Raw genomic sequence first — 16570 nt, forward strand, 5'->3', positions numbered from 1 at the left:
AACGGTATCTGGACCAGGCGACAAGAATGTACACTCAGAAGTTGGGCAACACCAACAGGCTCGGACATCTCCAAATCGTACTGCACTCGCCTACGAACCGAGTAAAAGGGCAGTGTGTGTGGGACTCCACGGCAGAGAGCGGCGAGAGGGTGCGTGGGTGGGGCGTTTCGACGGCTGCTGCGGCTGCGAGGTAGCGAGCGCGGCGTGTGTGTGTGTGTGTGTGTGTGTGTGTGTGTGTGCCCCGGCGTCCAGCGCGGCCGCTAGACGGTGGTCTCGCGGTCCACGTGGATGAACTCCACAGACTGGTGCGGGTGTCAGGAGGATGTGGTGGAGCCAGGGTCCAGCAGCAGCTCCTCGGTGGGCACGCGCCGCGGCTCGCGCTGCTTCTTCTCCCCGCCCCCACCGCCGGCGCCGCCCCCGGGCTGCCGGCCCCGCCGCCCCCTTCGTCTCCGCCTCCGGCGCCGCGCCGCCACCACGCACAGCGCCACAGCCAGCGCCGCAGCCGCCGCCCCCGCGCCGCCGCCCACCAGCGTGTACAGACCGCCGGGCAGCAGGGCCAGCAGCCGCCGGCAGTGGGCCTCGTCGTACCCGCTAGGGCAGTGCGGGTGGCCGTCGCACCTGTCGACAAACAGCAGTCCAAACTATAGTTCAATTCTTTTATCTTGGCGGCTCGCGCATGCCCGCCCAGACGCGGGAGATTGCTGCGTTGCCAGTTGCACGCGCCAAGAGAAGCAGCGTCATAGTATAGTATAGTTCGCAAACTACGTTTTGGGTGCAGCGTGCAGTTTATGAAGTAAGGCCACCACGGCCGCATTAACCCTTTCGCTGCTGCAGACACGTGCTCCCCGCATTCCGCGCTGTGCGCGATTTTGTCATCACTGCACTGCTCGCCTGTGCAGACACGTGGTGTTCCGACTGCTTTGACACACTTATCATTCGATTTCACAAAAACTATTTGGCCCGAAAATTTGATTTTTACACATCTTCTTGACTGATACCTCCCCCCATAAATGACTTAATTTTGTTTAGATGTTAAACGCAGTTATTGTGCAGCATTAAATGTAGTAAATCAATGCACGAAATTTTGAAGAGTTTGCAGAGGTAAAAGTCCACAGCGTATATTTTTCCGTATGGTCGATTTTAGTTGCCATTAGAAATATCAAAAAATTACAGTCAAACGAATAAAATTTATGAAGTAAGACACTTCGATATTGTTTTTAAATAAAGAAAGTATTAAGCATCCAACAAGATTTGAACTCGGACTCTTTTGCTTAACAGTCAAACACCTTAACTGTTACACTATCACAGCTCCTTATGCAACAGAATTCTTGCAGTAGTTTAAAGAATCAAGCAAAATACCGACAAACACTGTTGGTATCACTATGAATTACTCACGTTTCGTCGAAGTACAATAGGAAATAAACAATTACTGCTGTTCTTTATTGCGAAAAAGCAGTTAGTGAGAATGAATTTCCTTGCTATCGCCTGAATTAGGAAGCTTATTCATTGTTGGGTTTCATTAATTAATAGAATATGAAACAGTTGGTATAAAGAATGCTTTTTCCAAACTTTCTTTTATAGAAAGTCTCCTATCAAGACATTGCTTTTGTTCAATTACTTTATTTATGACTGAACGTTTCTAAAACTGAAGACACTCGTACGTGCTCTTGACTGCAGTCATTTTCTCTGCCTCGTGATGGCTGGGTGTTGTGTGATGTCCTTAGGTTAGTTAGGTTTAAGTAGTTCTAAGTTCTAGGGGACTGATGACCATAGATGTTAAGTCCCACAGTGCTCAGAGCCATTTTTTTGACTGCAGTCGAGCTCTGGCAACGTCGTTCTCTGTTCATTGGCTGACTGTTTCGTGACGTCAGATGCGCAGAACGAACCTAAACTCGGCTGCCGTCGTAAATGACGCGCACTTAAGCAGACAAGTTGCGACACAACATATTTTCTCCGCTTTCGCTCGGTTTACAGTAGTGGATATCGAGTCTTTGTGTCTTCTTAATCTTTGTTTTTCATTATTGTGCTTTATTTCCGTGACCACTTGCAAATGTTCCATGATGATTTGGATATTTTCCCACTGAATGTTATTACATAAACGTGATTAGACATCTGAAAGCCAAGAATTGTTTAGGTTTTACAATAACAGAGCTCGCGCTCATGATGTAAATAAATAAGGACATAAGTTAGCGAAGCACTTTCTTACAATTTGCATGTAAATGCTGTGAGACGACGCGACCACTTAGATGCACTTTTAATGACATTACTCATGTCTTGACCACACTTTTATTTACCAACAGCCTTACGCGTTTCGACTTCCCTTCATTTTCAAAGGCAGGAATATGTCGGTCAAATAAAATCATTACATTGTATCACATCGACATTCTCGATCACGAGACAAGTGCAAACTTGATGGAAAGATGAAACGTTTAAGTGTTGTCGAAAAATAAAAGTGTGGTCAAGTCATAAGTAACGATCAGGAATGAGATTTTCACTCTGCAGCGGAGTGTGCGCTGATATGAAACTTCCTGGCAGGTTGAAACTGTGTGCCGGACCGAGACTCGAACTCGGGACGTTTGCCTTTCGCGGGCAAGTGCTCTACCAACTGAGCTACCGAAGCACGACTCACGCCCGCTCTCAAAGCTTCACTTCTGCCAGTATCTCGTCTCCTACCTTCCAAACTTTACAGAAGCTCTCCTGCGAACCTTGCAGAACTAGCACTCCTGAAAGAAAGGATATTGCGGAGACATGGCTTAGCCACAGCCTGGGGGATGTTTCCAGGTTCGCAGGAGAGCTTCTGTAAAGTTTGGAAGGTAGGAGACGAGGTACTGGCAGAAGTGAAGCTGTGAGACCGGGTGTGAGTCGTGCTTCGGTAGCTCAGTTGGTAGAGCACTTGCCCGCGAAAGGCAAAGGTCCCGAGTTCGAGTCGCGGTCGGGCACACAGTTTCAATCTGCCAGGAAGTTTCATAAGTAACGTTATTAAAAGTGAAACAATTTCCATTACACAACATTTTAAAGGCAAACATAACTAATGAAGGAGATAAATAGAGTTGTTTACGACGTCATTACTGACGTAGCGGAAACATAATGGATAAGTAAACAGGCTTCATTTTCTTATTGTTGCTATAGTTTGATGTGTTTTCATTTATTTGTCAAGTTGGTGTGTAAGTTCGTAGCGTTTTTCCGTAAGTTTAATAAACACAATAGATACGCAAAACACTTACTTAATTCATCAATAATGTTTCGTCCTTCATTGTTTAAAACAGTTTGCCGACGCTGCGGTAACTTTTCGACTCCGCGACTGTAGAAATCACATGATTATGAGGCGAAGTACTCGTCGAGACATGTTCGCAGCGCATTTTCATCCGGAAAGAAGGTTGTTCCATAAAAACGGAAAAAGTGAAAATCTGAGGGCGCAGGATCGTGTGAAAAAGGTGGGTGGGGAATGACTTCCCGCCCAACTCTTGTATAGCGATTTTTGTCAGTTTAGCAGAATGTAGGCGGGAGTTGTCGTGGTATAGCATCGTTTCAATTCGTACTATGTGACACCGGCGCTGTTCCACCAGATGCAAAACATCATGTTTTGTAGTTGCGCACACGTCTCTGTACGGCGAGTTGCTGCTTTGTTTGTGCTCCGTCATTTTTTCTTTTCCGTATGTTAGTGCAAATACAGCTTTCTTGTCACCAGTTTCGATACAGGATACGAATGGGCGGTGTTGTTCACGAGTCAATGCATGACGAGCAAGCAGATATGCACATATGGCCACCCGCCGATTTCTGTGAATTTGGCTTACAGCATGCGGTGCCCATATACTCGATTTTTGAACCATTGCATGAGGACAAATGTAAGGATGAAGAGGCTTGTCTCACTAGGGGTAAGATAGATATTGCCTACAGGAAAATTAAAGAGACCTTTGGAGAAAAGAGAACCAATTGTATGAATATCAAGAGCTCACATGGAAACCCAGTTCTAAGCAAAGAAGGGAAAGCAGAAAGGTGGAAGGAGTATATAGAGGGCCCATAAAAGGACGATGTACTTGAGGACAATATTATGGAAATGGAAAAGGATGTAGATGAAGATGAAATGGGAGATACGATACTGCGTGAAGAGTTTGACAGAGCACTGAAAGACCTAAGTCGAAACAAGGCCCCGGGAGTAGACAACATTCCATTAGAACTACTGATAGCCTTGGGAGAGCCAACTCTGACAAAACTCTACCATCTGGTGAGCAAGATGTAGGACACAGGCGAAATACCCTAAGACGTCAAGAAGAATATAATAATTCTATCCCAAAGAAAGCAGGTGTTGACAGATGTGAAAATTACTGAACTGTGAGTTTAATAAGTCACGGCTGCAAAATACTAACGCGATTTCTTTACAGACGAATGGAAAAACTGGTAGAAACCGACCTCGGGGAAGATCAGTTTGCATTCCGTAGAAATATTGGACCACGTGAGGTAATACTGACCCTACGACCTACCTTAGAAGATAGATTAAGGAAAGGCAAACCTACGTTTCTATCATTTGTAGACTTAGAGAAAGCTTTTGACAATGTTGACTGGAATAGTCTCTTTCAAATTCTGAAGGAAACATGAACGATAAATAGTTTGGACAAGAAGATAATAGAAGCTTTCGAAATGTGGTGCTACAGAAGAATGTTGAAGATTAGATGGGTATATCACATAACTAATGAGGAGGTATTGAATAGATTTGGGGTAAAGTGGAGTTTGTGGCACAACTTGACTAGAAGAAGGGATCCGTTGGTAGGACATGTTCTGAGGCATCAAGGGATCACCAATTTAGTACTGGAGGGCAGCATGGAGGGTACAAATCGTAGAGGGAGACCAAGAGAATAATACACTATGCAGATTCAGAAAGATGTAGGTTGCAGTAGGTACTGGGAGATGAAGAAGCTTGCACAGGATAGAGTAGCATGGAGAGCTGCATCAAACCCGTCTCAGGACTGAAGACCGCAACAACAACAACCATTGCATGAAAATGTGATACAATGGTTGAAGGATCACAGTTCAGCATATTTGCCATTTATCGACAGCACTGACGTGGATCATTGTGGATTAATTCATTCTAACGATCTTCATCGAACTCCGAAGTCTTCCTATAACGTGGAGAGTCACTTATGTTAAAACAATCCTCCTCAAAATAAGAAAACCATTTTCTTGACGAGCTCTGTCCAATGACACCATCCCTACACGGCACAAATTTATCTGACTCTCTCCGTTGCTATCACCCCTCTAATGAACTCGAAGAGATGAATATCTCCATGGTTCACCACATTGATACTTCCTTGTGAAGACGCTCTGACGTTATCGTGCCCAGTCTGGACCGTCCTGAATGCTCAGATTGTGTGGAGACGCACTTGTTTCATCGGAAAGGCCAGCTTGCGTTGTTTACAGGTGTACTAACCGATCCGATCGTAATCCAAAGTTTAAAGGAATCACATGTCTTTCGTAAGCAGAGCCGTTCAGGCAATATTTTCTTTCGCACACATGAGTGATGGTTGCACTCTTGACTTTCATTGTAGCTGATTTATTTCTGTTATTTGACTTTAGGTTTGCCTTAATTTACTCATTGTCCGTTCGTTTTCTTCTTTCCTGAGTTTTTCATTGCCTTCCAATTTGCGAACGCTCCGACATCCGAACCACACTGTATCAAAGGTCTAGTCCCCGTGCAATACACGGCTACGTATCCGAACTGATTGTCGGAATATCATGTCATGCCTTAAATTTCTGCCGTCGATACTTATTCATTGTTCAGATTTTCTCCCCCTTTAAAAAGAAGATTCTGGCTAGAACAGCCGGAGACATCCGTCATGTGTGTGTGAGTTTTGTTTTTATAAATATGTCTGTGTGCTTTGCTTTCTTTCTGAAGATGGCTTTGGCTAAAAATTAATGCAACCACTCTTTTGCCATGCCTACTAGTTGCATGGTGTGTGAGTAGCAATCTATCCTTTTCACAGTATAGTTATTCTCTCACGAAGTTTGTTGTAAATAAACCACTACACTTCAACAGGATCAATGATGTACATAATACCAAATACCAGAAGAAATAAATGACATTGATTACGCCACATTAAGGTTGCCTGCAGCACAAACAGGGTCGCTTACCCAAAGATATAAAACGGCCGACAGAGAGCAAAGTAAAATTTGAAACTAAACTGAAAACGTTCTCTTTGACAACTCCTCATCCACAGAAGATTATCTATTACTGTAATATTTAAATGGTAATGGGTTGGATTTCCCGACATATATCTGCCTTTAATTTAAAAACGAAAATACTAATAAACGACCAACATGGACGTATCTTAACAAAAGAATTTGATGTCAGTATATAATGACTAGTTCCACATCATTATGATTTATCGTGGAAATGGATGTAACATGAAGCTAGCTAACTACGTAACTAACTAGCTATTAGTATATGACGAAGTATGGTATAGTCTTATATACTCCGAAAACCTTATAATGAAATTCAAAAGTAACACCAAGCAGATGATCAAAGTAGACCTACGTTCCAACTGTGCTATGTTTAATTATTACTGAAAATCCGACATAGTTACTCGCGAGAAATATTTCGCGAAAAGAAGCAAGTAGGCTACTGATGAAAACGTAGGCCTACATCTTACACATGCTAGGCTACCATTATTTTAAAAAATTACTTACATACATGTTTGTACAAAATACCCATTTTCCGGGGTCTTAAGGGTTTGAAACCGTTCCATTCATCATAGTTATAGCATTTCACAATGCTGGAAGGTGGTTAAAAATTGTATCGTTTGTTTCACCTTGTAAATTGCTTTTTATCGGCCACACTTTGAATGACGCGTCATGGGTAAGATTTCAGAGTGTGATTCCTTGCTTGTAATCAGAACACTGTGTTAGGTGACAACGAGAGCACTTTATGCTTTCCGTCTGGTCACCTAAGAAGCTTGCGGTAGTGCTGGAGTTTTGCCGAATATTGTTTCAGTATCTTTAAAAATTAAATGACATTCAAAGCTATATTGTTTCATTTCCCGTCTCCTTTTTCATCTGAACTGCAACTGGTCACATTATTGCAGGCTAGTTGGACCGCTGATTGGCCGGTACTATCTAAGTTCAAAGCGCCGGTAAGCTGTTGTCCTGTACATTATCGCTCAGTCTATGTGCGCGTAAGACAACATAAAACGTATCCTTATGATCGTACTTGCCTGTACTGGCCACAGTTTGCCTTCCGCTCCACGTGGAACGAAACTCAATGAAATTCAAGCAAACGCGGAAGAATACATGGCGTAATGTTTACATCAGGTTTATTCTTATGATCAAGGGAGTATAATAAGCACACAAGCAGTGATTTCGGAGTTCCATCTTCATTTTCTGTCGATGAAAACATAGTAAAAGTAGAATGGAATGCATTACGAAAGCTTCTTTTAACACACAGCTTTCTCTTTTTTTTATTCGAAACATACCAATAAAAATAAGTTACGTTAACGAGACCAAATGTGTCGTATTCCTAAGGCAAATACGCATTGAAGAACAGAAATACATTCAAAATTGCTTCCGTTACACAAAGTTATTCATGTAAACACAATAATTATTTAGCATTTCGAACGTATGTTGCGTGCGCACGAGAGAGATAATGAAAACGAAGCAATCACACATAGTAGTCTGCTAATGTAATGGGATATTTAAGATGGCAGCAGGCCCCGACCATCCTGGCTTCATAACAACGTACAACGTTTAAGTGCTGCATATTAATACTTGACGACGACGTAATAGGCGAAAATCGGGTTGTGATATAATACATATTGTTGACTCTTACACCAGTGTCGTTCTGATTTTCATTCTTAATAAATTTAAATGTTGCAAATACAACTAAGTACGTAGTCACTACAATTACAGACAACTTAAATTAGAATCATCGCATAGAAAATGTTGTGGGGAAGGAGAACGAAAGACCGATTTTCGTTTCCGAAAGACTTAGGAACTGCGACGCTGTATGTTTATAGTTGATACTGGTAGTAGCGTTTCAGTTTTTTCCGCGAAAGAGGAAAAAGTTGCGGTGGGCTCCAAAAGTAGAATGAGTGGTGAAATTACCATCAGAGTGCATCGTTGGCTGGTGCGTGTGTTGGATCTGTGGAAAGGAAGGTGATACCAAAAAGGGTTAAAAATTGCGTACAAAAGTACCTCTCTATTTGCAATTATGAGCATATGTCGCGTAATAGTGCCAACGGTTCGTTGAATATGAAGAGGTAAACCAAATCGTACGTAATACAGATTCACATCCTTGAATATATACACCGTGGACGGGATCAATGACACAATTATTACACTCGCGAACAGACAATCGGTAGGCTGCAATCAGTGGTTGTGAAAGTGATACAGATTCACGTGTAAAAAGCAGGGTGTTAACAGCGCAGCTCTGTGAAAGAATTATCTGTGACTATACTGTACGTTGTATTAGAATTGTGCCATATTACTTGGTAGAGTACACCTGCTAATTCAGTCCGTATTGAACCTTTGCTTAAGCTTTTAGCTTGGTTGCAGTCAAGGTGTTGTTACGCAGGAAGAAGCAGTCTCATGCTCGTACTGGCGGGCGAGTGGGTACACACACGATTGCAAAGCATAAATTATCTCCTCAGATATATTAAACCGCCAGGGGCAGATATGAGGTGGTTAAGATGTGTTTGGTGCACAACACGACAATATTTCCTTGTTGTCGTCAGACTTGATAACCGGAAACTTGACGACGATTTTGCTTGTCTTCACGTTCCCAAGCGGTCCAACACTGGGCCACTGCCACATCTGAATGGTCCACAAATCTGGATACTGCATGATTCGGTCAGCCGGCCAAATACAGACTCACGAAGAAGGTCCTTAAAACTCTCAATGTTCTGATAACGCTGTTTCCCATGAGCACTCGGCATCTCCGTATCCTTCACAGTGATTACTCAACAACTGACGTCTGCCTCGTGATGACTGGGTGTTGTGTGATGTCCTTAGGTTAGTTAGGTTTAAGTAGTTCTAAGTTCTAGGGGACTGATGACCATAGATGTTAAGTCCCATAGTGCTCAGAGCCATTTGAACCATTTTGAACAACTGACGCTGTTCACGCTCCCTGTATACCTTACCAGGCCTGGTAACAACACAAACACGAACAATTCTAAAGTACTGTGGTGGCCGTATTACCTGTCACAGAGACTTGCAACTCCAACCATTAAAAATCCCGCGGATGGTGTGTGCATGAACGATGTTACCTGAAAATCTTCTGGCTGCTTCACTTTCTTTGCCAGGCAGTGTGGTTTTTGTTTCACACTGATGATCTAAAACATTATCACCACTTTGCTTAAGAGGATGCTGGTTCAACTTTGGAACGAAGTACAGCAACTATCCTGCGTGGTATCGATTGTAGAAGTCTTTTGTAGATTTTCTGAGATACGTTACGTCAGATGTCCACGCAGAGACCACACAATTCCCGTAAACTATCAGCCAGAGTTATGTGGATGCGAAGGTGGGGACAGATAGCACTCTACATGTGGTCCATCCAGTTCAGATCAGGCAAATTTCACGGGCACAACATCAACGTGAGTTCACTGTAATGCTCCTGAAACAACTATATGAAGAATCTGGCCTTGTGACGTGGACAGTTATCCTGTTGGAAAACGCCATCAGCGTTGGGGAAAACATCAAGCATGAACCAATGCAGGTGGTTCGTAATACTGCTTAGGTAGTCAACAGATGTCATGTTTTAGATTAGATGTAAGTTTCGCTCCAATAGCTCCACAGTGAGAAAAAGGCCTTGCCGCAATAGTAACACTGGCTCCTGTCAGATCATTGAAGTTGAGTGCTATTGGGTTTGCTAGCACTTGGATGGATGATCAACTGGGTCTTCCGAACGCTGTTGGTAAGTGGGATGTCCTCGGCCTTTGTCAGGCCAACTGAGGAAATATTTGACTGAGAACTAGAGGCTCCGGTGACGTAAACGACCTGTAGGGTGGTGCGCTGACCACATGCCTCTCTCCATATCCGAATCCAATGAAGCCTATCAAATGAGGATGACAGGGCGGTCCGTCGGTACCGTTGGGCCTTCCGTTAAAACAAGAATACCCAATAAAACTTTCCAAAGAAGAACAAATACTAAGACAAAAAAAGACGCGCCACGAAGGAATTATTCGAATGGAGCAGATATTAATAGATGTGATGTACATGCTCACACGGACAAGTGATGACAGTTGCAGAAAAACTGGAGCATTTATTCACGAGAAGACAACTGAGCAAGTCAATAACGCGTTGGTCCACCTCTGTGCTTTATGCAAACCGTTATTGGGCTTGTCATTTATTGACAGAGTTGTTTGATTCCCTCATGAGGGATGTCGTGCTAAATTCTGTCCAACTGGCGCGTTAGATTATCAAAATCCCGATATGATTGAAGGGTCCTGCCAATAATGCTCCAAACATGCTCAGTCGGAGAGAAATCCGGAAACATTGCTGCCCAAAGTAGGGTTTAGCAATCACAAGGACAATCAGTAGAAACTCTCGACCTGTGCACGTGGGCATTATCTTGTTGAAACGTAAGCATGGGATGGCCTGCCATGAAATGCAACAAAACACGGCGTACAATATCGTCGAGGTAACGCTGTGCTGTGAGAGTGCCGCCGATGTTAGCCAAAGGTGTCCTGCTGTTGAAATAAAATGGCATACCTGACTAACACTCCTGGTTGTGGGCCCATACGGCTTGCGACTGACAAGTTGGTATCCCAACGCTGTCTGGGGCGTCTCCGGACACGACTTCGCTAGTTGGCTGAGTTCTAAGCCGAATTCATCATTGAAGGCAATTCTACTTCAGTTAATGAAATTCCAGGCCGAAGACGTCTCTTGAGCCGAGCGAAAATGTTGTAAACGATAAATTCGATAAGCTTGATTTGCAGTCGAAAGTGTTGTTGCTTGCGCGTAGACCTTGCACGTAGACCCAGCAGGCCTAAGGAATAAGCTCACAGTTATGAAAATGCACTTTTTGTTAGTTCTTTGATCAGCTCTATCACTCCAGTAATACAGATTAATATTACTTTCAGGGATGGTCCAGTTTCAAAGCTGTCAAATGCTTTTGTATTTGCTTTTCAGGAACTCGCTTCTGACTCAATCCATTGCATTGCAGAGGCCAAAGCAAATGACGGATCTGTGAAATCATACGCGAAGCAGTGTCCTGTATCCACAACTAACAAACTACGCAAATTCGTCGCAATGATGCACTAACCAAGTTACAGCTCAAAATAGTGCTCGCTTTGAACCTCGCGGAAAACGGCTTCGTGGACAGCTGCTACGGGTTTCTGTTAAACGCCATTAAATATATTGAGGATGATAGGCAGAAAGGAGTGAGTGTGGTGACGATAATGGTGGCGGAACGTGCAAGCAACAAGTTTTTGTTTAGTGAGTCGATGGTGTGCAAATTGCGGCAGAGTGGCGTGAGATTAAACTATAAAGTGCTTTCCAAAGGAAACGATACGGAGGCTTGAAATGATAACCGCTGAAACGATCATAGCGCCTTGTCTGAGGAACAAGGTGCTGTCTCTAAAAAAGCGTTGAGGTCCGGAACTTACCGCTAGAGGAACACCGGCGCACCTTCATGCTATGAAAGATCGAGCACACGCACTTTTCAGTGGCCACTGCACTCAGTCATACTGAAAAGGGTGAAGTGGAGGGCTTCAAAATAAGATCAAAGAGCAGGAGAAGGAGTGTGGGGAACGGAAATTCATCAAAGAAGCGATTCAGTGAACGGCGGATGTCGTTGGCCTGTGACGTACGGTCTGGAACGCCACACCGCATTGCCGATGCCATGTTCAGCAAGTGGGTGCTCTCATTACTAAAGACCTGCCAGCTACGGTAGTAGCCATTAATGCAGTGGTCTGATTGAGCACCAGAACTGTGCACTACAACAGTAAGGACAGATTGAAATTTCACGAAGTCTGCGCTCAGTGGGCGCCTCATAGTCTTAAACTAGCACACGTCGCATGTAGAATGGGGATCTAACTATAGCTAGGAAAGTAATGAATTCCTATCACTACTGGTAGCTGGAAACGAGACACGGTGTCATCAGTTCGAACCCTAGTATAAACGACAGCCTGTAGTGGAAGCATGAAGGGCACCACCATCGTAAAAAATCCAAGGATGAGCACATAAGTGAGGGAAAGGTTATGTTCACCTTCTTCTTTGATCAAATGGGCACGCTTCTTATCAGTTTCCTGCAACATGGAGCAACAGTGATTGCGCTACGATACTCACAACCTTTGATCACCTTTCGCAAGGCGATCAAACCGAAATGAACGGGTCAGCTAAACCCACGTGATCATTCTTCTCCAAGATAATGCATATACACGTACAGCAAACGCAATCAGGTAACTCTTGTAAAGTTTCGAAATGGAGGTCCTGAGTCAACTTTCATAGGTCTAGACCTGTCTCCCTGCGAGTTTACCAATTTCGGTGAGCTAGATATGGCTCTGAGAGACGTAAGATTCACTTCGGACGAGAATGTCAAGCATACGTTCGGAACCGGTTCACAATGCAACTCCAGGAATTTTACAGAAGGTTCTTTCACTAGCTTGCGTCTCAGAGGGACAAGTGCCTCATCAGTGTGGGGCAATTCTTTTCAAATAAGTGTTCAGGTTTCTGTTTACGGGCATCGGGCTCGTTTCTTTTTTCATGCCCCTTATATTTATTACAAGGAAGAATACGCAAAATGCTCATAGCAGATATCCCACTCATGATATGGATAACACATTGTTAGACAACAATTTCTGTGACATTGTTAACAACACAAGAAAATTCTAACTTTACGGAACTTTCACAGCTTTTATCGCTCAGAACTGGACTCCAACACTACTTACAAACCACTGAAAAAATCGTTCTTTCAATGAGATTTGATTTTAAAAGGTTTCCGAGTCATGGGAAGAGGAAAGGTTAAGGTTTAACGTCCGGCTGACGTCGAGGTCGTTAGAGGCGGAGCAGAACCTGGGATTAGTTCAAGAAGGGGAAGGAAGTTGGCCATGCCCTTTCAAAGAAACCATCGCGGCACTTGCCTGAAGCGACTTAAATAATTCTTAGGTAAACTAAATCGGGACTGCTGGACGCTGATTTGAACTGCAGTTCTCCCGGATCCGAGTCCACTGTGCTGACCACAACACCACATCACTTTGTGTGTCCCAGTAATGAGTCACCATGTACGAACGATGCGACACAAGTTCAAACAAGTGTACTACAATAATTATTACAAAAAAATTAAGTATCAGAATTAAAGAGGCCATTGGTTTATTGAGACACAACGAAGATCATCCTTGTTTCACTAAGTACACTGCCAGGAAAAAAATACAACACCCTCAAGAGCTATGTTCAATTGCACTACGATGTGTACTGAGAGGCTGTAATGTTAGCGATTCATTTGTCACGATCATCCGTTTTGACACTTTAGGCAGTAATTGTTGAGTTTAGAGGAGAACAATCTTTGCAGCAGTGTTTGTAACGATGCCCCAACGGCAAGTAACGTATACCCTTGGAATAGCTTCAGCCATTTCAACGTGGACTCATTGTGGGTGTCGTGTCACCGCCAGACACCACACTTGCTAGGTGGTAGCCTTTAAATCGGCCGCGGTCCGTTAGTATACGTCGGACCCGCGTGTCGCCACTATCAGTTATTGCAGACCGAGCGCCGCCACACGGCGGGTCTAAAGAGACTTCCTAGCACTCGCCCCAGTTGTACAACCGACTTTGTTAGCGATGGTTCACTGCCAAAATACGCTCTCATTTGCCGAGACGATAGTTAGCATAGCCTTCAGCTACTTCATTTGCTACGACCTAGAAAGAGCGCCAGTACCAGTTACTATTGATACTGTAATAATGTACCGTCAAGACCGACGTTCACCATTTATAGATTAAAGTTAAGTATTCTACCAGCTACGTCCGTTTTTTCTAAATTCTAATTTCCTTGTCCTGTTCCAGACCTCACGCCAGCCTGCGTGAGCTAAAACGCGTGCCTTTCGGCTTCCTCTTGTAACCCGGTGTTGGCTCTCCTGCCAACCCACAACACTGGGCATGTGGGAAGCTGGATGGACGTACCTATAGATTACCGCACATGTTGGGCACATTGTATTGTTGGTTTGTCTTTGCTTTCAACATAGGGTTATGACACATTCCAACGCCTGGAGACCAGGTCCTGGATGTTCGTGTAGTACAAAAAATGGTTCAAATGGCTCTGAGCATTATGGCACTTAACATCTGAGGTCATCAGTCCCCTAGAACTTACAACTACTTAAACCTAAGAACATCACACACATCCATGCCCGAGGCGGGATTCGAACCTGCGAGCGTAGCTGTCGCGCGGTTCCAGACTGAAGCGCCTAGAACCGCTCGGCCACACCGGCCGGCCGTGTAGTACAGACTCCGCACAGTACAGACGGACTTCAAGATCAACACATTGTACGAGCAGAGCCAGCAGACCGAACAACATCCATGGAGGAAATCTTGGCATATGTTACACCTACCGTATCACCAGGGACCACTGGAAACCGCCTGCCTGCAGCAGAATTGAAATCATGTGTGACTCTGGCCAGGCTATCACAAACACCACGACACCGCCAAGCATGGCTATTTTGGTTTCACGAACGAATTGACTGCAGACTGGAGCCGCGCGGAGTGGCCACGTGGTTTGGGGCGTCATGTCACGGACTGCGCGGCCACTCCGGCCGAAGGTTCGAGTCCTCCCTCGGGCATGGGTGTGTGTGCTATTCTTAACATAAGTTTAAGTTAGTTTAAGTAGTGTGTAAGTCTAGGGACCGATGGCCTAAGAAGTTTGGTCCCTAAGGAATTCACGCACATTTGAACATTTTGGAGACTGGAATGATGCTCTGTTATCTCCATTTATAAGAACAGATTCTGTCTGTATGCGTGTGATGGACGTACACGTGTATGGCGTAAAGTAGGTGAGCACACTATTTCTGAGTGCATTCGCCAACGACACACAAGACCCATCTTAGGTTTTGTCATATGGAAGGTCGTTACAACTCGCGGTCACATTTGGTGTTTCCACAGTTCTGCAGAGTAAAGGAACCAGTGTCCGTTACACTGTACAGGCTGTTATCCCCGTCCAGCTGCTATTTATTCGATAGGAAGGTGAAGTGCTTTTCCAGCATGACAATGCATGTACACATGGGGCTGCTGGGATGCAACGTGCACTTTGTTGTGTACAACAATTGTTCTGGCCAACAAGATCACCAGATCTCTCCCCAACTAGATACGTATGGGGCGTAATGAAGAGGGAACTTATTCGTTCTCCAGGGCCTGTAGGAACCATTGCCGAATTGTAACAAAAGACGCAAGATGGTTGGGAGAATCTATCGCAGGATGCCATTCGGCACCTTCATGACCGTTTGCATGAAGGAATACACGCCTTCATTGACGTCAGAGGAGGTACACTGTTTACTGATTTGACTGTCTGGGCAACCCTTACCGTAACATATACTCCTACATTTGTTAATAGCCGGCCGCAGTGGCCGAGTGGTTCTAGGCGCTTCAGTCTGGAACCGTGCGACCACTACTGGCGCAGGTTCGAATCCTGCCTCGGACATGGATGTGTGTGATGTCCTTAGGTTAGTTCGGTTTAAGTAGTTCTAAGTCTAGGGGACTGATGACCTCAGATGTTAAGTCCCATAGTGCTCAGAGCCATTTGAACCATTTGAAATCATTTGTCAAACACGAGGGTTTGTCGCTATTTAATTGTTGCGCTGTGAGGTACATTGCCGCATAGGTGTGTAACCGGTGGCAGCGCCAGAATACCAGAATATACTCCGTTATTACGTCTCTTACCCGTTTCCCGGTTGTAGACACGACGGTGTTCCTACTATGGCGAGGTCTTCGGTTCTCTTTCATACGTCGCTGCTACACATTGAGGAACTGAAACATTATTACTGTTTTATTGAAGAATTAAAACATTATTACTGCCTTATTAACTACGTGTGGATCCACCTTTGGAAGGCAATAAAGCAATAATTCTGCGTGGTACGGGTTAAACAAGTCCGTAAAGGTCTGTGGACTTAATGTGACACTAGATACCTATGACAAGACTTCACAACTCCCATAAATTACTGGCTAATGGTTTGTGGACGCGGGGCTGGTAACAGTTAGCGTCCCAATGTGTTCGATCGGGTACGGATCAAGCGAATTTGGTGGGCATGACATCAACGTGAGTTCACTAACATCCTCCTGAAATGAAATGACCATATGGCATCGTTGGCCGCAGGCCCCATTTGGGGAAGTTCGGCCGTCAGGTGCAAGTCTTATTTCAGTCGACGCCACATTGGGCGACTTGCGAGAAGGTGATGAGGATGTAATGATGATGAGGACAACACAACACCCAGTCCCCGAGTGGAGAAAATCTCCAACCTGGCTGGGAATCAAACCTGGGCCGCTTGCATGGGAGGTGGGCACGTTACCGCCCAGCTAAGCAGGCGGACATCATCCTCTTAAAACCAGTGTAGGAAGATGCTCGCCACCTACACGGACAGTTATATTGATGGAAAGTGCCATCACA

General features: G+C 44.5%; 1 protein-coding gene across 1 annotated transcript in view; it reads right to left on the reverse strand.

Annotated features, from left to right (window-relative positions):
* Positions 1-314: 314 nt before the first annotated feature.
* The window catches only part of LOC124606000, a 177384-nt gene continuing 161128 nt past the window's right edge, over positions 315-16570 (reverse strand). The window contains exon 14 of the mRNA XM_047137963.1: positions 315-618. Within this exon, the coding sequence (XP_046993919.1) occupies positions 315-618 (304 nt within the window). The remainder of the gene's footprint in view (positions 619-16570) is intronic.

Source organism: Schistocerca americana, chromosome 3 (genome assembly GCF_021461395.2).
Source record: "Schistocerca americana isolate TAMUIC-IGC-003095 chromosome 3, iqSchAmer2.1, whole genome shotgun sequence".
Classification (NCBI taxonomy): domain Eukaryota; kingdom Metazoa; phylum Arthropoda; class Insecta; order Orthoptera; family Acrididae; genus Schistocerca; species Schistocerca americana.